Source organism: Pyxicephalus adspersus, chromosome 8 (assembly GCF_032062135.1).
Source record: "Pyxicephalus adspersus chromosome 8, UCB_Pads_2.0, whole genome shotgun sequence".
NCBI classification, from domain to species: Eukaryota; Metazoa; Chordata; class Amphibia; order Anura; family Pyxicephalidae; genus Pyxicephalus; species Pyxicephalus adspersus.
The window spans coordinates 48,708,544-48,730,610 of record NC_092865.1 but is presented as its reverse complement, the minus strand read 5'-3'; the positions used below and the strand labels follow the sequence as shown (position 1 = coordinate 48,730,610).

The 22,067-nt window shown below is 40.6% G+C and overlaps 1 protein-coding gene across 1 annotated transcript in view; it reads left to right on the top strand.

The window, feature by feature from the left end:
• The window catches only part of FGD5 (FYVE, RhoGEF and PH domain containing 5), a gene marked incomplete in the record, with an annotated part of 91,149 nt that overhangs the window by 15,843 nt on the left and 53,239 nt on the right, over nt 1–22,067 (top strand). The window contains 3 exon segments of the mRNA XM_072420509.1: nt 5,505–5,625; nt 16,002–16,060; nt 16,988–17,018. Coding sequence (XP_072276610.1) covers nt 5,505–5,625; nt 16,002–16,060; nt 16,988–17,018 — 211 coding nt within the window.

Genomic DNA, 22,067 nt, shown 5'->3' with positions numbered 1-22,067 from the left:
TGAATATGAACACCCACATCTCTAAGATTAATAAAGACATCCATGTCTTAAGAATGTAAGGGAACGCCTACACCAGCACCTACATCTCCAAGATGAACAGGAACACCCACACCTACAGAGTGGATGAGGACACCTATAACAATAAGGTGAATATGGACACCCACACCAGCAAGATACACCCACACCTCTGTGGCAAACAGGAATACCCATACCGCCAAGGTGAACAGGATCAGCCACGCCGCAAAAATTAATAGGAACACCCATGCCTTAGGGATGTAAGGAAACCCCCACACCGCCAAGGTGAATAGGAAGACCTACACTGACAAGGTGGACAAAAACACTGACATCTCCAAAATTAACAAAAACATACACCCACGGATAAACAGGAACACCCATGCTTTAAAATTGAAATGAAACACCCCTTCTAAGACAAACAGAAACACCAACACCTTCAAGTTTATTATGTTATACTGAAAGTCACCAGTGTACAATGTTTTGGAGTCATGAAGAACTCCTTTATCATGGATAACGGGCATATCTTGGTGAATGGGCTCTATGTGACTCTGGAACATTAAACTCAGGTATGATTTTCAGTAAGCTTAAACACCCTTGACTTTAATTGATAAATTCGACATACAAGCAACATACCATTTTCACGTTTGTCATAGTGTCATTTGTTGTTGGCTACAGAACTCAACTATGGAAGTTGGATATAGTATGGTGTGTGATGGGAATATACTGATCCGGATCAAGCACATGATTATTGTTGTCAGAGCGGAGGAAATTGTATATGACTTGAGGAACTCCTGCAGATACCCCTTTGCCCATCCTTCTACATAAGACCAGTCTAAGAAATCCTCTATACTGGTCCCTGAACCATTCAGAAAAATAAAGCGTAAAATTTGAATGTAGAGTCCCCATGATTTTTAATTGACTCAGCACTTTCTGGATCAAGACTGGAATGAAAGAACAATGTCTACATTTGGATGCTTAAATTACCTTTTCAATGACGCATAACCAAACCAGTTCGTAGGGTGGTCCCCTGAATCTGTTCCTTTAAATAGAACTTATTTTCACTCTTTACAAGCCATTGTTGGGGAAGTTCAAGATTTAACTCTATGCTAAGCTTCGTGAAGAGGTGAAGGGGTTAAGAGGGCATTGTGCTGCGGCCTTGGCTCAGAGTGGTCCTGACTCCTGGGTGTGCCGCCCAGGCCCCACGTCAGCCTCCTGCAGTTCATTGCCAGGTTATCTCTGGGGAGGAAAACGCTCCCTGTTTACAGGAAATGCAGCACAAGGGGTCTGCCGCACGGTGGGAAAGGCGTGTGCAGTAACAAGGACGCTGATTGCTGGTAACCCCTGAATTACCATGGCACTAACTTGTAGGACAGTTGTTATTCTCAGAAAGTTAAGAAGTGTGTGCTCAAATACATCAGTGCCATGTGAATGGTATTGATGTTGGCATAGCTTGGATGTACTCCAATGAAGTTAGATTTGATTAGGTATACTCTTGTGAAGTTATATTTACTTGGGTCTATACTTGTGTCTATACTGGGTCTATACTGAAATTAGCGTTGGTTGAGCATAATATTGTGAAGTTTGCATTGGTTTGGTGTTCTCTTATGAAGCTTTGGTTGGAATATACGCTAAAAAAATTAGCTTTGGTTGAGGAAACCTTCATGACGTTAGCTTTGGTTTGGTGCATTCTCATGAAGTTGACTTTGGTTTGTTGTGCTGTCATGATGTTAGGTTTGGTTGGGTGTTTTCTCATGAAGTTAGCTTTGGTTAGTTGTACTTTCATAAGCTTTGATGGGGGACACGTTCTTAAAGTTAGCTGTGTTTAGGTGGATGAAGGTAGCTTTGCCTGGTTGTCCTGTCACACCGTTAGCATTGGTTTGTTGTACTCTCATGACGTTGCTTTGGTTGGGGGCACTTTAATGATGTTAGCTTTGGTTGGGTGCATTTTAAGAAATTGACTTTGTACTCTCATGATGTTATCTTTGGTTGGATACTTTTTCATTGAGTTAAATTGCTTTTTCATGAACTTCACTTTGGCTAGGTGTTTCCCCAATAAGTTAGCTTTAATTGGTTGTACTGTCATGAGGTTAGTTATGGTTTGGTTTCCTTGCAAAAAGTTAGCCTTAGTTGTGAGTATTCTTTTTATGTTGTCATTGCTTAGGTGTACTTCATTAAGGCTGGTTTGTTGGGTGTGCTTTCATGGAGTTTAAATGTATATAACCTCTAACATTAAACTTTTTCTTTTTGCTCTATTTGATTTCATCCACCTACCATCAAAAATTGCTGTCTTATATCCGTTTAAGAAATGCCAAAAAATTATCTTACCAGAAATTTCCTTATGTTATCTGCTTTTGATGTTCTCCTGTGTCTCAACTTTGTTCCTGTTTTCTCTGTGGACTACAACACACTCCATTCCTATGTTATACAGAAGGGAAGTTGTCCTGTTGTCCTAACACACTTCCTGTCCTAGGAAGACAATGCCGCCCCTCCATAGATACAATAAAATGATTAAGAATTATTATAATCGGTAGGCTGATAGCAAAAAAAAAAAAAAAAAAAGTAAAAACTGATACAGTCTTTGAATCTAAGAACTGGTAAAATAGAATATGTTACATTTTTATTTTTGAGATTGAATGTAATTTAATGCTGGTCCAGCATACTCGAGTACTCATGCACTTATTGTTGGTGCAATGTTCTGGTATGCAGTGCTTGCTGGGCTGATAAGCTGGCTCTCTCTGGTGGGCTATAAGTTTGTCTTCTGGCTCCCTTGGTAGTTGCCCATCTTCATTCAGCCTCCCAGCTGCAATCTGCTCTCACTCAGCCATGACATTACAACAAAGAAAGAATCATCCAAGGATTAAACCGTCCATAGAGACCCCCAGCTTGAGGCTTCTGCTGTGTTTTAATGGCTGCAAATGTAACAGCTCAGCTTTATCTGACACCTCAACAGGAGAATCACCTCCAATCTTTGATTAACTCCTTTCTGTACTGCTTGTCCAAGTTGTTTAACATTTAGAAAAATAAGTGTTGACTGTTTTTCAAAAGGAACAATCCATCCATTGAGCACAAGTCAAGCAAAGTGAAAAAAACATGATGGGGTATAACACACAGACATTATACCAAGCTGTCTGGTTGGCATTGCACTGTTGTACTCAATAGCTTGAATTATAAGCTTCCTGATTGGGCAACCATAATCTGAAGCCTAGGGCCCCATGGATATTAGGAGGGGCTCCGTTATGATAATAAGAAAATAGTGCAATTGGGTATAGCTGTTTGCCTGTCCATCACATGACAAAGGAGAATACATTTGTAGACAATTAGTGTCTAATGTGAAGGATTTTTGCTGGTAGAGACAGTAATAGGAAGGTTTCTTCTGTGTCTATTGCAATTCTTATCAATGTCAATCGAAATGATAAGGGGCCAATGCTGCTAACTTGCCTAGGGCCCCATTCTTCCTTAATCCAGCTCTGCTCTTTGGGATTGCATGGTTTCTATTTTTGGGGTGCTGCAGCTTTGCATTGCCAGATGAGAACTGCCATTTATCTGTTGCCGCTTTCCAAACCTGGCTCATAGTGAACCTTCCAGATTCTGCAAGTTCTGACTCGTGAGATTACTTTCTCTATCATTGTTTAGAGCCTTGGTTTTGGCTTGAGCAACTATAAAGCATATTCTGCCTATGTTAGTCCAAGTGAATAGTTTTGTGCCATTTTAAAAATTCTCCACCTTGATCAATATAAGAAGCCATGCTTGAACTCTAGGCTGATGACTTTGTCTAGGCTAAGATGATTTAATTCTGCTGCAGGCATTTCCAAAGGGCCATTTTAGATCCACAGTATGCCTAAGGTTTCTACCACTGCAGTCCCAAGCATTATGGAACCAATTTTTCCATGGCAGCTAGTAGCCACAGCAGAATGTGGCATAGTCCCCAAAAACAACATGTTACATTTAGCTGCAAGGTTGTTGCTTGCAGACATGTGCTGCTGCTGCATCCAAGCCCGAGTGTAAATCTGGTTGCCCATGGTGCTTTTAACTTTTCTCTGCAGCCCCTACTCAATCCCTTTAAGGATGCCGAAGGGAAACACTACTTGTAGTGCCACCCCAAGAGACAGCAGTTCCTGGAGTGTGGAAGCCGTAAATGTACCACAAACCTCACTACCAGTGTGAATTCAAAGTCTTCTCTCCTGCAATGATCACATTGTAACTGTGCAGCTCATCTGCATCCTCATTGTGAAAGCAGCCAAAGCACTGCATGGCCCCCAGGATTTATAAAAACTGGCATCTCAATCCTGTGTATGTGGGGCAAACATCATTGCTGACTGATATACACAATTATGGATATAGATTTAATTGCTTAGGTATGAAGAAGATCAGTAATTTAGGTAATAACCCCCCACCACCACCCCAACACATTCCCAGGAAATGCCTTCTAATTGGACGTTGTTTTCTCCCATTCTGTCTTCTTATATCATTTTGTGCCCTAGGGATGCAATATCCAGCGTCCCCTCAATAATAACATTATAGATTGCTGCCCGGGATAGCAATAACCCCTCTCTGTGAAACTGCCTCCCTTATATCATTAGTATTTATTGTTGTGGTTTGTATGGCAGACCGGAGTATTCTCTCAGAATTATTATCTACACTTGCGCGGTCAAAAATTCGCCTGACGGCCTTCTAAGATGAGGATTTAATTGCATCGCCACGAGTGCCAGCCACACTGCTCCACTGCCCAGCGTGCGTTTATTGGATCACGTGACCTGGTTCTCAGCATCATTCCCGCACACAGCGCATACAGCAGCTGTTATAAAATATGTTTTCTCAGTATGGCCCCCGTCCGCAGGCTTCATTAACAAGATTTAGTTTCCAAACTAAAAATGTTCGTGGTTCAAAGTGTGATGATAACAATGTACTCACCGCAACGCCATCAGAGAGGTTGTAATATACGGCAATTCTGAGAAAAAAGAGGATTTAGGTAAGGCTTGTAGGAAAGCTGACCTGTCTGTGGTTTAAACACCTGATTAAAATATTTATATAGGCAAAACATTAAAATGTTATCAGAATAAAAAGCGGTGTTGTATATCTACATCCAATTAAATTAAACTATCAGCTTTAACATGTTGTTATCTATTTAAAGGTCATTTTCAGTATTTTGTAGCATTCATTATTAGAATCCCAACTGATCCTGCCATGAAGGTTTATATTCAGGTATTACCTGTTACAAGCTAACAACTCTCTGTCCCTATATATTGTACTGTTGGGTTGTCACCCATGCATCAGATGAAGACTAGAAGTGGTTATTTCAATATATTGCACAGTGATGGTGCCAACCACCCTATGAAATGCCAGGCAGCAGAAAGAAACTGCTAGAGGTTAGCAGCACTGAGATGTAAAAATGGATGAGGGCCAGTTTAAAACAGCCAACCATTCATTATTGGAATGTTGTAAAGTGTAAGATGATCATAAAATTAATGCTCATTTCTTGCTGCTTGCAGTGCCTACACCGAACCATACAAAGTCTGCCCCATTCCCATGGGCAACGCAGAGGACGTCACCTCCGACGAAGAACAAAAGAGTTCTGAAGATGAAGAAAGCAGCTCTGGAGGATTGCAAAAGGTAATTCAGTTGGATATCATTCAGCTATTTGATAAGGTGATGACTCTCCACTCCAATAAATCATTCTATCAGCACAGGTGAAAGCTAAATAGCTAAGTATATGTAAATAGAAAGAAAGCGCCACCTGCTGGCTGGAGAAAATGCTACACAATAATGATATGTAATATTTCATATCTATGTATATTGAAGCTTTTGGATTAGTTGGAGGCTTGCTGCACAGATTTATCTCTGGTGTGATCTTGGCTTTACTGCCTTGTGGGGCTTTATGGCTCGTTCACAGATGTTCATTGTTGTAATGTATGTGATATTGCTTGCATTACTGCTGCATACAGCAGAGCACATCTCACACATTGAACATGGTTTATTATAGGATTCTAAGACTTGAAAAGATGGACTATCATGGGAGAATCTGGGTGATCCAGCAAACCTGGAATGTATTTCTTAAAAGAAATTTGGTATTATTTGGTAAATGTTTTCAATCATGAACAAGATCCATTGCAGGTTTGCTGGATTACCCAGGTTCCCCCATGATAGTCTATTTTCTACAGTCTTGGAGAGCTTTATTAAATTACACTCATTGGTTTCAATTTTGTGCTGTTTATTCTGAATAATAGCACCCTGACACAGCTTCTCCTGTGCACTGTGCTAGAATACATGGCATATACGAAGTTGCAGTGCTGTATGCTCCAAAAAATGGTGCATATTTGATTTCTGGACTTCTATGAAACATTGGGCAGCCCACTTAAATGAACAGGCTGGTGGAAAGCAGTGCATGGGAATAGGCAACAGGATTGCTCAGGTGTGCATGTTCATTGCTGCATTGTTATTCCCCTGAAAATGTTTTATTAATCTAAAGAGGACTTGTCACTTTTTACCTGGCCATAGACATCACTGCATTAGCCAAATGCCCAAAGAGGTCATTAGCTTCAAGAATAAATCTGAATGGTCAGTTCACGATCATTTTGTATGTTGGATTGCTATGCTTAAATTGGCTGTGTCTGCAAGTGATACACCAAATAAAGAAGAAGACACAAGCTCCGCCTCTGCTAAGTGCAATGCCAGGTCTGCCAGCAGCTCAAACTAAGCTAATTTCTCCTTTCGCACACCAGCTGTACCCCTCCGTCCTCTTTTTTCACCCTCTTCCAACTCCTTCCTGAATCTCAGAAAGACAGTGAGGCATTACCAGCATTCCCGCCACAAGAGACTATTGTGCTTCCGCATCCTGATAAAGGAGAACTCTGCAAAGCAATGATCAGATCGAAACTAAAATATGGCAACAAAGAAACAAAATAAAATAAATAAATACAAAAATAAGGCTTATAAGGGGGTGATTTTTTGGCAGAAGATCTGGACATGAATCTTTAAAAGGAATGAAATATGTTTGCCAAACTTTTATTAAAAAAAAAAAAAAAGTTACTTACCTTCAATCTATGTATATTCTGAGCCCAGTGAGTTCCAAGCTGTCTCTGTTTCCCTCTTCTTTCCGGGGCTTCCCAATCTGTCCAACGCCACCATCTTCTTTCCTAAGGGTTATTCCTGGCGTCTCCTGACCTTGCACAGGCATGAGATTGGATCACATGTCTTCCTCTAAATTTAAAAAAACAAGTGCAGATCTTATCGTGCATGCTTGTTTTTTTTTTCATATGAGAAAAGCCCTCTTATGACGCATGCCCGATTCCAAACATGTGCAGAAGGAGCATCCCACAGCCTTCTGTGATATGTCTATGCAATATATATATGGAAGTATCCCAAGAGGTGAGGATTTCCCCTTCAGTCTTTACCACCAGCGCGGTAAAGATGGAAGGGGGGAGGATCTCTTCAAAAGAGTATTCAAAAGTAAATTAGAAAAAATATGTAAATTAGATCCTAAAATTAGATAAATTAGATCAATATTATGTTACATACATATACATAATATTGAATATCGAAGCAACACGGTGGCTCAGAGGTTAGCACTCTGGCTTTTGCAGCTCTTGGTGCCAGATTTGACTCTTGGCCAAGACACTATCTGCATGGAGTTTGCAGATTATCTCCATGTCTGTGTGGGTTTCAATTGACCTTTGACTGTTGTAATGCCATATGACTATGCTAGGGACTTTAGATTGTGAGCTCCTTTGAGCGACAGCTAGTGACATGACTATGGACTTTGTACGTCACTGCATAACATGTTGGCACTGTGTAATAATGATGGGTTCAGTTTAAACTGCCATCAAAAATTGTGACCAGGCAGGTCCTTTCCTGCAGACAGGCGATTCCCCTGCCTGCATGCGTATGGGGGTTCAGTCAGTTCCAGCTCCAGAGGATTCTGGGATCTCGAGCACCCTGCATTATTGTTTTTAGAAGACAGCAATCAGCTTTGCCATTGACTCCAATGCATTTCTCCAAAATTGTGCAGAAATCTCCCGATTTTTGCTGAATTGTAGGGAAATAAAGACTCAACTTTGATCATCTCAGACATCTACCTTTTCTGAAGCTTCCACGCCGTTGACTTTCCTCTGTCAGTTTCCATCGTTCATCCTCTGCTCTTTCGTGCTTTTGGTTTTCAAGACTCATAACTTACAATCTACCAAGGGAGATGGGACGCGTTGCTGTCTGGCAGTCACTCCATGTCCAGCCATGAATAATAGATGGCTTCTATCACACCGTCTGCTTACACAGAGCTGCCAGCCATCCTTCACACGAGCTGTCACAATGTTATTATATTACAGCGGTCGACTCAGCACTCTGAGGGCTCTTCGCAGGTTAATGCCTGCTTCTTCTTTTTCTGCCCACGATATTTATATATAGTGATGGAAAGCTAAAATCAGATTATTCTCTGTGCCAGCAGGTGTGACATCTGCCACCAACACAGTTCCATATATCAAACATGAAAAAATTTCAGCCCTACGGACTTTAGAGGAAATACAGCCTTTTTGGCCAGCATAATAAAAATATGGCTCAAGGGGTATTTGCCTTTTGGGCCAGTGTTAATAAGATATGATAGGCTGGTGACCCCAAGCTTAGATAATCCACCATTTAGACATCAATTAAAGCTGTACATGCAGACAGTGACACATGCTGGGTATTATATAGCTACCCACTGACTGTTTAAACCTGCGATAGCAGCATCTAGCTGTGGATAGGAAAGCCTTAAGCACCAATTTAGTTTGTGGATAAAATGTCATGAACCATAAAAGAAACTGATGTTGCAAGATGTGATAATGTGATTTATCATGTTCTTTAGGAACACATATATTTATCCCGGCTATCAAAGAGCTAGTTGGTTGAGTCTATGTTTGCCCACTGGGGCTAGGTAGTTGGGTTTGTGTTTGTCCCCAAGGCCTAGTTGCCTGGGTTTGTGTTTGTCCCCAAGGACTATAAGGTTGAGCTTGTTTTTGTAGCTGGGGCAAGCTGATTGTGATTGCCCTCCAGTCCTAGGTGGTTGAGTTGGTGTTTGCCCCCAGGGGCTAGTTGGTTGGGTTAGTGTTTGCCCCCAAGGGTTAGTTGTTGGGTTTTTTTGCCCCAAAGGCTAGTTGAGTTTATGTTTGCCCCTAAGGTATAGTCAGTTGAGCTTAAGTTTTGTCCCCCAGGGCTAACTGGCTCAGCTTGTTTTTGTAGCTAGGGGTGGTTGATTGTGTTTGCCCCCCAGGGTTAGTTGGATGTGTTTGTCTTTTCCATCCAGGCCTAGTTGGTTGGGTTTGCCCTCCAGAATTAGTTGGTTGGTTTTTATGTTTTACATCCATGCTAGTTAGTTAGCTTTGTGTTAAGTGTGTGTTTGCCCCCTAGGGCTAATTGGTTGGGATTGTGTTTGCCCCAAAGGGCTAGTTGGTTGTGATTTTGTTTATTTTCCAGGGCTCTCTGGTTGGACTCATTTTTGTAGCTAGAGCTAATTGATTGTGTTTGGCTCCCAGGGCTAGTTGGTTGGGTTTGTGCTTTCCATCCTGACCTAGTGGGTTAATTTTGTGTTTACCCTTTAGGCTTGTTTGTTGGGTTTGTGCACCTTCTAGGGCTAGTTGGTTGGGTTTGTGTTTGCCCCCAAGGGCCAGTTGGTTGGGTCCCCTCCAGGGCTAACTGGAAGAGCTTGTGTTTGTAGCTAAGATTAGTTGATTATGTTAGCACCCAAGGCTAGTTGGTTGGATCTGTGCCTTCCCTACAGGCCCAGTTGGTTGGGTTTATGTTTTCTCTCTGGGCTATTTGGTTGGGTTTGTCTTTACCCACAGCCACAATTGGTTGGGCTTGGGTTTCTACCTAGGGTTAGTTGATTATGTTTGTCCTCTAGGCCAAGTGGTGGGGATTGAGTTGGACCTCCTTGTGTGCATTACCTGGAAATCTGTTTGAATTTGGCCAAGTTTGTAATCCCACCACCCGCTCCAAAGCTCCTCGAGGTTCAGGTTCTACAGTGACAATCAAAAGGGTACAACATACAACTGTACTCTGATTTTGCTTTCCAACACAGCACAAGACTTGCTTTGCTCAGGCAAAGACAGCTGAAAAAATATTTCTGATTGGCTGTCGGAGGTCACTGCTTTTTTTCATTTTTGACTTCACCTGCATTAACTGTGACTGGAAAAGGGTGGCCAAAAGTTCTATTTTTAACACCTTATGTTGGCTCCCCGCCCCTTCTGTCTGTATCTGATAAACAGAAATATCCTTGGGCGCCCACCCGGGCCCTCTCCCTCCTTCCCGTGGCCCTCATACATCATACCGTGCCCCCACCGGCCAGAACCCTCTGTAGGATTATAAACAGTGCAGTCAAAACACAGACAATGGGTGGAATAGAATTAAATGTTTTTCACCCTTACCGGGGCGTCAATGACTGTGCGGCTGTTTGTAAATATGAAGCATGTAAAAAACAAAGTTAAAAAATAGCAAGGTCAGAATTATCCCAACCACAGGGCTCCTGTAACGGGAACATTTCCTGCTGACAGATGGAAGTCCTGTTGATTGCACATCTTGTTCGTGCCAATGACCTAAACTGGGGCTCCGCCTTGTAAAGCATGCAAGATATTTTAATGGCGGGAAGTGAATTAATAAACTTTGTTGTCGGTATTTATTACTGATCTTGTTTTGGTATTCTTGTACAGGCTGTTGAAGTATCTATTTCTCCAAATGGAAAATTGGAGCGGAGAGGGTGTGGTTGCATTTGTGTACAGTTAGGTGCGATTACAGTGAATCAGGCTCTGCATTCTGTATAATGCAACTGTTGCAGGACAACAAGCAATATTTAAAGTGGAACATTTTAGGTTAAGATAAAACTAGAACTGGGCATGGTGGGTCAATGCTGAACCAGGCATCCTGGAACTGTGCAAAACTGGGCATCATAGGTCAGTGCAGAACTGGGCATCACAGGTCAGTGCAGAACTGGGCATCACAGGTCAGTGCAGAACCAGGCATCGCAGGACAGTTCAGAACTGGGCATCAGAGGTCAGTGTAGAACCAAGCATGGTAGATCAGTGCAGAACTCGGCATCGCAGGACAGTTCAGAACTGGGCATCATAGGTCAGTGTAGAACTGGGCATGGTAGATCAGTGCAGAACGGGGCATGGTGGATCAGTGCAGAACTGGGCATCAAAGGTTATTGCAGAACTAGGGATGGTAGGTAAGTGCAGAACTGGGCATGGTAGATCAGTGCAGAACTGGGCATCATAGGTGAGCGCAGAACCGGGCATGGTGGATCAGTGCAGAACTGGGTAAGAAGATGCAGCAGGGTTTGATTTATGTCTGGTTTATGTTGGGAACACAGCTAAGAACTGCGCTCCAGAATCTACGTGACTGTGTCGTCCCTGAGCTGGCATCTCATTTTAGAATGTCAATGGTTACCCTGAATGTTATAGTGTCATTCTGCAGAAAATAAGCAGATAAAGGCAATGTCAGGATTATGATCAGAAGAAATACATAACTAATAAAGTTCATTTAATTGACACTGACCCTAAAATACATTTGTCTATCCTGTTGTTAGATTGATTGCTTCTTTGGAAAGAGAAACTGACATGACTGCTTCTTTATATTCCATGATTGCAATATCTTTTATTGACTGGTTTTGTCTTCTTTCATCTGACGGTGCCCTTTGACTCCTTGGTAAAGAAAAACAATTCTTATAACCCTATAATTTCCCCATATAAAAGTGTCCTATAATTGTCTCTGTTGACCTCCATAATTGTTTCAGCTATAGATCAGTAAATACAAGTATATCCTCTGGCAATATCCATTAGCTGCTAATTCTGTCACTACCCAGGGGGCTGGGTGAGATCAATAAAAATAATGCTTCCCCTACGTCTATGGGGAGGTGGGTTGGATCTTTCAGCAATTGCCATTTGGTTTTCCTGTATTGTTGCACCATAAACCTGTTCCACAGCAGCCATGAATTCATGATTTCCTACCAATATCTTTAAACATTCTTACAATTTGTCTTTTAGAGACCTGGCTTTGTCATTTTTATAGTTTTACAGACCATTGTTGTTATTACAATGCAGTTGTTCCCAACCAGTAGCTTGGGTTTCTCATCATATGTTCAGCATGTTAGCTTGAAGCCTCTTGACTGGTACTGCACATGTTAGCTTTCTGTCCCTGGAAATTATGTTTAATGCCGGCTCTATGTTGACACCATTGGGGCTGTGTGTCGACCAGGAGCTAGGTAAGTATCTGGCAGCAGTTTTCTGCTGGCTCCAAGTTGGCACACATTGAAGATTGTGCCAACATGGAACTGGTTGGGAAAGAAAAATTAGAGTACATAACTGGAAACAATTTTCCTGTTTCTGTTTTTGTGTTTTCGTGATCATTTTCAGTGACAGGAGAACAATGAAAGAGGGGAAAGGGGAGGATGAGCTAGTGGCACCTCACTGTGTTCTCTTCCATAAAAGGGTACAATGGTGGTCCCTGTTGTGCCATCCATTGATTCGACAGGAGTTATTACTTAACTACATTGGAGGACCACTGTACACATACTAGATTTTTAATTTAAAACAATGACAATGTATCTGTGACAATAATCTAGCATATGTGCATTGCTTAATCCTAAATATTACATTAAATCTAAAACTTAGACTTGATGTAATCTTTTAAACTCCTCCAAACGAGAGCCCACAGGCTGGTAGAAAGAAGGGTAATAATTGGGATAATTGGGTGTCCTGCTTTCACATGTGTTTATCATAGAAAAATTGACTCATCGATCTCTTTTGCGTCTCTTTTACTGTTCATGCACAGATTGGAGGTAGGACAGTGACCAGGCTGTATTTGTTTAACCGCAGTACAAAAAAAGTCAGGTCACTGACCAGTCTGTTCTTTCTGGCTGTGTGGACTGGGAACTTTCGACTAGGTGAACAGAAATACAGCCTGCTTTTCAGCAACTTAATTGGCTTCCATGAAGTTCATTCACAAGGTTCCTATGAGGAAAAAGCAATAAATAAATAAACATTATTAAGAAACAAATAATTTAAGCAGATTAGAAAACAAATTCCAAATCATGGTAATATTATTTGCTGGCAATGGTATCATCTGCAAGCAGCAACTCCATTTCCATAATCAGAAGTCAAGTTGGTTTGGTTAGACTTGTTTGACATAGAAGCTGGCCATTGTGAGAGTTTTGAATCTGAATTTTCCATCTTTTCAATCTCTGAATTTTCAATGTGTGAATGTGGCAGGGATCACTATTTGTTCCAACTGCATTAATTTCTGTGGTTATTTTAAGTCTAGGGAGGATTTTCTCAACCAGAGAAGTTCCTTGAACAATGAGAAGTTTGCACCTCTCCGGTCAGTTTAGGTGACACCAATGATCTTTTTGGCTATCTGTAAGGGTGACATTCTTCCCAATGGCTGGCAATGTAAGAGACATTCTTCCCAATGACCATCACTCTAGGATACTGTCAGCTGTGGATATAATAATTATTGAAGGAGTTCCCTGAGGACCTGAAACTTCTTAGAAGGGGTTCCTGCCAGAATTGAGAAACTCTGGCCTAGCGAGTATTTATGTAGAATATTGTTGTGTGCACAGGCCCGAACACACGTAGACCATTACTTATCAACAACAAAAACCTGACACAGGTAATCATTGTAGCCATTCCTACACTTTATCACATTTCTGTTTATTTATCTATGCAAAGTTGATAGCGCACAGGCACAACATCAAGCTGACAGCCAAGCCTTTCTTCTCCAGAGTTTACATGGACACTTTCAGCTGACTTCCAGTAAAACGTGCAGAGATTGTGCCACTTCCTGCCTGCTGTGTTAAGCAGTCCGGGGGGAGTTGAGAGTCATGTGACCCACCGGGCAAATGGCAGTTGTGTACGAGGACATATCAATCAAAGGATTATCTCACATGTATACAAGTGGTGGAAGTGGGGCCTCCCCGAGATCTTGGCACGCAGCATGGTGGGGATATGAGGACGTGCCGAGTGCCCAGTGTGCATTATTACCCCAACATGATGCCAGTCTGACTGAGGTCACTTCTTGTTGGGAACTATCAGAGAAGGAAGGGCAGTCACCAGTCTACAAGTAATGAGCTGCCAGGTTTACAGTATTTCAGTGCTAGAGCAGATAAAGAGTTACTGTAAGAGGAACCCTCTTTAGCTGAGTAACGTACAACTTTTGTGAGGGAGCTCTCATCTGTTTCTCCAGCTATATAGAAACTTTCCCAAACTAGTAAAGGATAATAAACCTGTGATCAGTTTACAAAAAATTCCTTTACAGATTTTGATTAGAATATAAATCTATCTGGTAAAGTAGCAAAACCCACATCAAAGGGTGCCCTGGATGTCCACAGATACCGGCGTATATACATGGCTCCTGAACATGTTGCATTGCACATTTTTTAGACAGTGATGTACAGAAAAATCCAATATTTCAATTGGACCTGATTGCATTGTTAAAATAGAGGAAATGCTATGCATGCTACTTTGCAGGAATATTGACCTGCAGTTTTTTTACAAAAAAAATAAATTGCAGTAAAATGCGTACCTGCTGACTTAATGGTCAAAAGGCCATTAAAGTAAGAAGAGAGAAGAGTAAGACTTCTCAATAAAGTTTACATGACAAAAAAGCAAGAATAACGTAAATACCACAAATCTTGATACTTGGCCTATAGACCAATATACTGCTATTAGCATGATTTTCTAGTATATTGGTAGTATATTTCTAGTATATTGGTAGTATATTGGTAGTATATTTCTAGTATATTGGTATATTTCTAGTATATTCTAGTATATTGGTAGCCACTAAGTGGTTGCTGTAATTTCATTATTACCAGATGCATTTCTCCTAAACATGCTTCCTCAGGGGTAATGTTGACATGCAAACTAGAACATAAAATATTACTAGTCATATTTCCTATATAGAAATTATTCTAAACAATACAATAAATATGGACATGAACAGGTATACATCCTAAATCCTGTACAAAAAATGAGAAATTAGAAAAGGAGATAGATGATGGTGGTAATAGGTTAAATGCTATGTATATAGGAGAAGATTACTTACATGTCTGGATACTGTCGTGAGTTTCGGTTTTGTACTTCTAAAAGCATGCAAAAAATTGTACAGGTCCTAAATGATAGGGGAGGGGAGCTATGTTGAATTCATTACTTGTACAGACTTTAAAAAGAGAATCCCAATTTGAGTAATAAAGTAAGAAAGACATTGGATAAGCGTAAAAAACAAAAAGCTTGCAGGATAGAAAGTTTGTCTCTGCTAGAACAAAAGCAAAAGTTTCTGTTCGGATTATGTGCAGATATTGACAGACATGGCCACCCTCTATTTACATTCATTTTTTCCTTTCTTTTATACACCATAAAATGGTGATTTATAGTTTACTTCTGAGGAAGAAATGAAATTTGCGGTCCATATGAAAAGCCGTATAATCTGTCACTTTCCCAATAACAAGCCGTGTATTCTGTGACTGCTCCATAAATCTCAGAAATTACATTTGCAGAATTTTGTTTAGAGTTTTTGTAATACGCTTTGAAAGTCCATCTCAGGGCAAATATTAAACCACCCTATTCTATGTCTCTGCAAGCCTCTGGGACTTTTTCTTACATAGTAAAGCAAGATATATCCCCCTATATACGCCGTCTTTGTTTCTTGCCAGCTCTGTTCCTGGGTCTGGAGGAATGCTAATGGAGAGCTGTACCCGACCCTTTCAGGTTCCATGCAAAGACGACCCCACCGCTGGACAGCCCTTATAAAAATGTAAAGGTAATGCAGACAATGATGTGGACACCAGAAGTAGCCAGGACTCACAGCGGTCTTCCAAAAGGGACCCCTTTTAGTGACTCTATAGGAGATTTCCTCTTGTTCTTGTGAAAATGGTTACATATTGGATAAAATGGGATGTAGCTTTATATAAATTTAGGAATACAAAGTTACACTTGAAAAATGTTCTGATTCTCAATTCCTTTCTGCTTTAGAGAGATGGACCAACCAGAGCGCTGACGATAGTGGAGGACTTGCTCACCTCGGAGAAACAGTAAGTACTGAAACAGTATTCTGTTCTTGAAAAATGGAGGAAAAAAATCACAAATCAATTCCAATTCTAGAGATCTGTTTAAAGCAACTCTGTAGCCTGGGAAACATTTCTAAAAACTTCTCCCTGCAAAAGAAAACTAGTAGTATGTTGCTGGGGGTTCCTAGAGCAATGAGCAGTTTGCACCTCTCGGTTCAGTTTAAGTGACATCAATGATCTTTTTGGCTATCTGTAAGGTTGAAAATCTTCCCAATGGCCTGTAATATAGGAGGAATTCTTCCTACTGAGCACCACATTAATATACCGTGAGCTGTTGATATAATATTTATGGGAGGGGTTCCCTGAAAACCTGAAAGTTATTTCAATGGTTCCCCCATATTACAAAGATCAAGAAACACTGGCTTGTACAATATGCTAAAGATTATTCAGCTTCTAAAGAAATCAAGGTTTAATGTTGTTTTGCACAGAAAATGTAAAAATCAGTAGTCTTCTTTTGCAGAAGTTGTCCTTTTTTCATGGAGTGCTGTTGCTTTAAAAAACTGTATTCCTTTTGCTGTAACTGCATGGGAATCCGATGATTTCATTACTTGCACCTCTTTCTCACTGTACCATTTATAATACCATGGGTCAGATCTGACCTGGGAGCAATCAAATCTCTCTACAGTTCAATGTGCTTATCTCAGCAGTTTGCAGTGTAGGTCTTTTTTTATTATTTATGTATTTGTTATGTCATTGACACCATCTATAATAACCACTATATTAACTTTTGAATGTATACAGACAAATAATTTTACTTTAGTAATCTTTTAAATTTACAAAAAAAGCACATAGGATAAACCTTGGTTGCTGTAAGACACACTGATATGATTATTAAGCAAGGTTTGCTGTGATTTATCTTCTGTTACTTATAATTCATTTGTTCTCTTACAGGTATGTGGAAATGCTGAGACACTTGCACACTGTAAGTAAGCAATGACTGCCATTGTTTTATTTGTGTAATAAGGATTACAGTATGTTGTATTGTAAAGAACAATTCTACTGGTTTGTTTTTGGTGCATGGTATAAACTTGTATTACTCATGCAATGCTGATAAAACCTAGAGAGCAGTAGGTGCAGGCTCTTAGTGCAACAGGAAAAGTCAAGCTCCTTTAGGAATACAATGCCAGCTATTTCAATCATTTGATATCACGATTGGATATAAGAGAACAGCGGGTCATTTATTGCAATTGATTCAATGCACATCTTATAAACTAGGTTTGAGCGGACTAGCCAAGGGTTGGCCAACTGACTGTGTAAGAGGGGGTTTGATAGCCCGTTGTTTCAAGGAATTTATGTGATAGGCTGTAAGGAGATATAAGTTTTTCTTACATGATGAAAGAGGTGTTAGGTGAATATCTTCTCCTTAGCAAAATGGACTCATAGAGGAACCCATTGAGTTTGCATGTTCTCCCTGTGTTTGCATGGGTTTCCTCCAGGTACTCTGGTTTCCTCCCATATTTCGAAAATATGGAGATAGGGTAATTGGTTTCCCTAAATTGACCCTAGACTAAGTTAATGATATGTCATTATAATGGGGACATTAGATTGTGAGCCCCTTTGAGGGACAGCTAGTGACATGGCTGTGGATTTTGCTAAAATGTTGGCGCTATATAAAAACTAGTTAATAAAATGGTATTTTTGCAAGTGTCTTCGTACGGATAACACATTGCCATCCGTTTTATCCTCATGCAATCCATTGGTGTAAGCTTGTAGGGTCAGAGCCAGATGTCCAAGCTGATGATGTGCCCTTTGGAGTGTTTACCCTGAGTGCATACACAAATTAAAAAAAATAAAACCTCTCCAGTCTGGAATGTTGAAAGCCAAATTCCCATTGGATCCTGTGCTGCTTTGAACTGGGGAAGGGGGGTTGCTTAGGTAAGCTCTGCATAGCCAGATGTGAACTGATAATGGGTCCTTTGCTGCTTCCCAGCAATCAGCAACTCAGAGAAAAGTGTTTGGATTCACTGCAAATTCTGACTTGTGCTAATTGAGTCATTGATTTCCAGCCAAGAACACAAAACTGAGCGAAAATCTCCAGACAGAAGCCCAGAGTACATTCCACCTTAGTCCAGAATTTCTGCAGAGATTATTTATTGAAAACTTTCAGTAATGTAAAAAGTTTGCATCAGAAATTTTCTGGTTTATCATAATCTAAAGCAACATTTTCTAAAATAATTCTCCATATATTTTTGTGATAAAGACAAAGTTAAGCTCCAGTCCCGTTCCTAAGCAGTTTGCTGCAGGTAGGAGAATACATTTCTACAGTCTTCTTCCTCCAGCAATTTGTAACTTTGTAACAAGTTAAGACATGAAAGGCTGCACTGTTAGTGGATTTGTGCCAGACATTTGTAAACAGCCAAAAGCTTGAGTGGCACTGGGATTTATATAATTGTGCCATCTCTAAGTTGGCATCTCAGTCCAGGAAGTAGGTGGTGACCCCGGATGAAGCCTCAATGAAGATGGCTCCCTTCCTGGTAACAAATACCTGCAACTGTACTTTAAATGGTGCACATGAAAAAAAAATTCTGATGTGAGGTCCAGTAAAATTCACATCACATATAAAGGGCTGCAGAAGAGCTTTGACACCTGCTCCCCAGTCTTATCACTTACACCGTCCATAGAAGTGACATGGAGAATGGAAATGATCATAGAGGAGACAGGTTAATAATGTATGTTACAACTACAAAGTGCTTTAATGTGCTGAAAACTGAGAGTGCTAAAGACACTGCTACATGAATAATTAAAGAGGCTGTAACAATGATTGTGGCCAGGCCATGTCACAGGATGAAGTGAGATGAATGGTATTGAATGGACACACTGAGAGTTGTAAGTATATTGTGTAAGTGGCTGAGGGAAGATAAGAGCGATCTGTGTTGGACATTGAGGGTCATACTAAGGTAGAGCGGTCTATATTGTTCTGTAGATTGGGATAAGACAGATCAATGAGTCCTCATGAATATTGCCAAGGTTTGGTCTAACTTGACCTTTGAGTATGGAAAGCCTGATAAAGATAAACAACGCTCATGATTCTCTCTCATTGTTTGTGTTCATGGGTTGTTTCTAACTCCTCGGGGTGGACAATGACTCTGGACATTAGAGAAGCTTTATATGAGACAGGAAGGTTTACCATATTGTTGTGTGAGCTGGCCCAAGCTATGAAGAGGGGCATAGAATTTGTCCCAATGCTCCAAAGACTTCATGACAAAGAAGGGCAAAAGATCATGATTGGTCTCAGTGCTTCGAAGACTCCAAAGGCAAAGGATCATGGCTGGTCCCAGTGTTTCAATAATTATTTCAAAGGCAAAGGATCATGGTTGCTCCAATGACTCCAAGACAAAGAAGGGTAGAGAATCATGGATGGTCCCAATGCTCCAATGACTCCAATACAAAAAAGGGCAGAGAACTATGGTTGGTCTCAATGTTCCAATGACTAAAGAGCAAAGGATCATGGTTGATCCTGTGGTTCTGATGACTCCTTACACCTATGATAAACTCCACTGTACTTGAATGGTTTTCCACAGTATTTTGAAGAATGTCAAGGGAATGTCAAGTTGTGTCTATTTGTCAGGTCATGTACTAGTGTTGGAGTAGTAGACCTGGATCACAGTCAGTGTTTTAATTCATCCTAAAGGTGTCCAGCAAAGTTGAGATCAGGGCTCTGTATACAAAAGTGTGGCATTTCTCAGGGTCGGTTTCCTGATGGTGACAAAGTGGGCCATGTCTGTGTAATGTGGGCTAAAGTGGCTGCTTGTAGTCTCACTGAACTTCTTCTCTCCATTTTGAATTTCTCCTCCTCCTTTTAAAATTGATAGTTGCTTGGCTTTATTGTTGACCCTCAACTAAGGAACGAATTTACAGATCATAAAGAAGTCAGGTGTTCCTATCTGCTAACCTTTCCCTATGTTGGTGACCCGGCATATGACCTCAGAGAAGCTAACTGTTTTATATGACATTAGCCAAGCTGCTTAGGCCCTTTAAACTAGTTTAGTGGTCTTTAAACATCGAGCCATGTGATCAGTAGGCGTCTATTTACATACATAGAAAATATGAAGTCTCATGTGCAAATCTTTCGACCTCTGACACAATAACGACAATAGCCTACAAATTGTGTGTCAGAGCCTGGGGCACAAAGGAATCTGTCAACGCCATACCCTGCTTTGCATATTATTTCCTACGCAACCTCGAATGTTACATTATCATTGCTGCAGTGGCAGAGCCCAGACCTAACCATGACGCTTGCTGGCTCCGTGGGCCGCCAATGTGTGCCAGCTGTTACATGCTAATTTGTAGCACTGACTGGCCAACTTGTACCCTGGAAGAACAAGAGATTTGACACCATCAATAGAGGGCTTATTCTGCCTCTGCTGAATCCGGAATCCCAGGCAGCTCAGACACGTCCTTTTCACTGACCTGCCACATTCATCCTTCCCACCCCTCTGCTGCAAACCCAACTGCCACTGCCAACTGCTATGTACAGAGCACAATCATACATTAAAGCCCAACTGTGGTTAAAATCTTTTTTATTCTGCGTTTGCATAGAATGGTGAAATGCTAGAACCAGCCTCAATTTGTTTTAATTTTTGTGACCCAGCTGAGTAAATCTCTGATCATTTTCTGTTTGCTTACTGAGATACAGAACAAGGGGATTGTCTCCAATACCAATGCAGAAAACAAAAATATTATACTGCGGAGATCACAGGACATGGCGCTAAGATTTATGTATGTATGATGTCACAACATCATAAGTTGAGTAGCATTCACAGACAATGGCTGGGCAGTAATAGCACACGTGATAACCAAATAGTCACCATATGCATCAAAACAAAAAGTATTCAATGTCTTACATCCTATACATAGTCCTGCAAATAAAGACCCTTGCTTGTGATGTGGAAGCAAAGATCTCTCTGCAGAGGTTTGCCACATAGATCCAGAGCTCTCCCATCACCAGGTAGCCTACTGATACTGATCATCAGGGGCATATTGAACATCTAAAGAGACAAAAATCAAGGGTCCTTCTATGCACCACGCTGGCAGAGCACTGGCTGAATAACTCAGTTTATGACTGGTTTCAAAAGATCTGTAAGACATTCAACATACTTTGTTCTGATGTAATGTTTATAGAGGATTTAAACCGAAAGTCTGTATAATAAAAAAAATTCAATAATTTTCAAACAGGAAATATTCAAATTATGCTTGATGTTGCGTGGGCCACTTCTGACTCTGTTCATAGCGTTACATTGTTACATTGCAACAAGCAAAAATCTGAACAATCTTGATAGAGCACAAAGGAAACTTCACATCTCTGTATAATCCTAAAGGAGAAAAACAGACAAACCATATACACAGCTGAGTATCTGGATATCCCGGCTTGGTATGCCCCCATAAAAGACTGAAGAAAAAATGCAAAGTTTTGAGTCTGGCATTCGTGCATCTAGAAAATATTTTGATGAATATATATATATATATATATTTATTTATTTATATTTACACTTAGTATTGTCTGTCCGCTTTCTGCAGGACAAGCTTTTTTCTTGCCAGTTTCTCAATCCTGATATCATTGCACATTACATACTTGCCTTTCCCAGGCTTTGGAAGTGTCATGTCCATTTTGCTTGGCAGTGTCCAGTCTACAATTTGTGAAAGACCCTTCCTGTACATAAAATTCTGTTCTATTAGAAGAAAGATCTTCCCAATTCCAGCAAGCTTTGCTTACATCATTATTATCCGCTTTACTCAAAGGTAAGCTGACCATACACAAGCTGCTTATTTTTGTCATCGATCACAAAGATTGAAAATAACATTGCATAACAATCAGCATCTTTCACTTAAAAATTCAGTAGTGATCCTTCCATGAAAGTCCTTGATCAGACATTTTCTGTTACAAGGTGACAACACTCCTGTGCTGTCACCCTGTAAGCTTCTGTGTTGTCACCCTGTAAGTTCCTGTGTTGTCATCTTGTAAGCTCCTGTG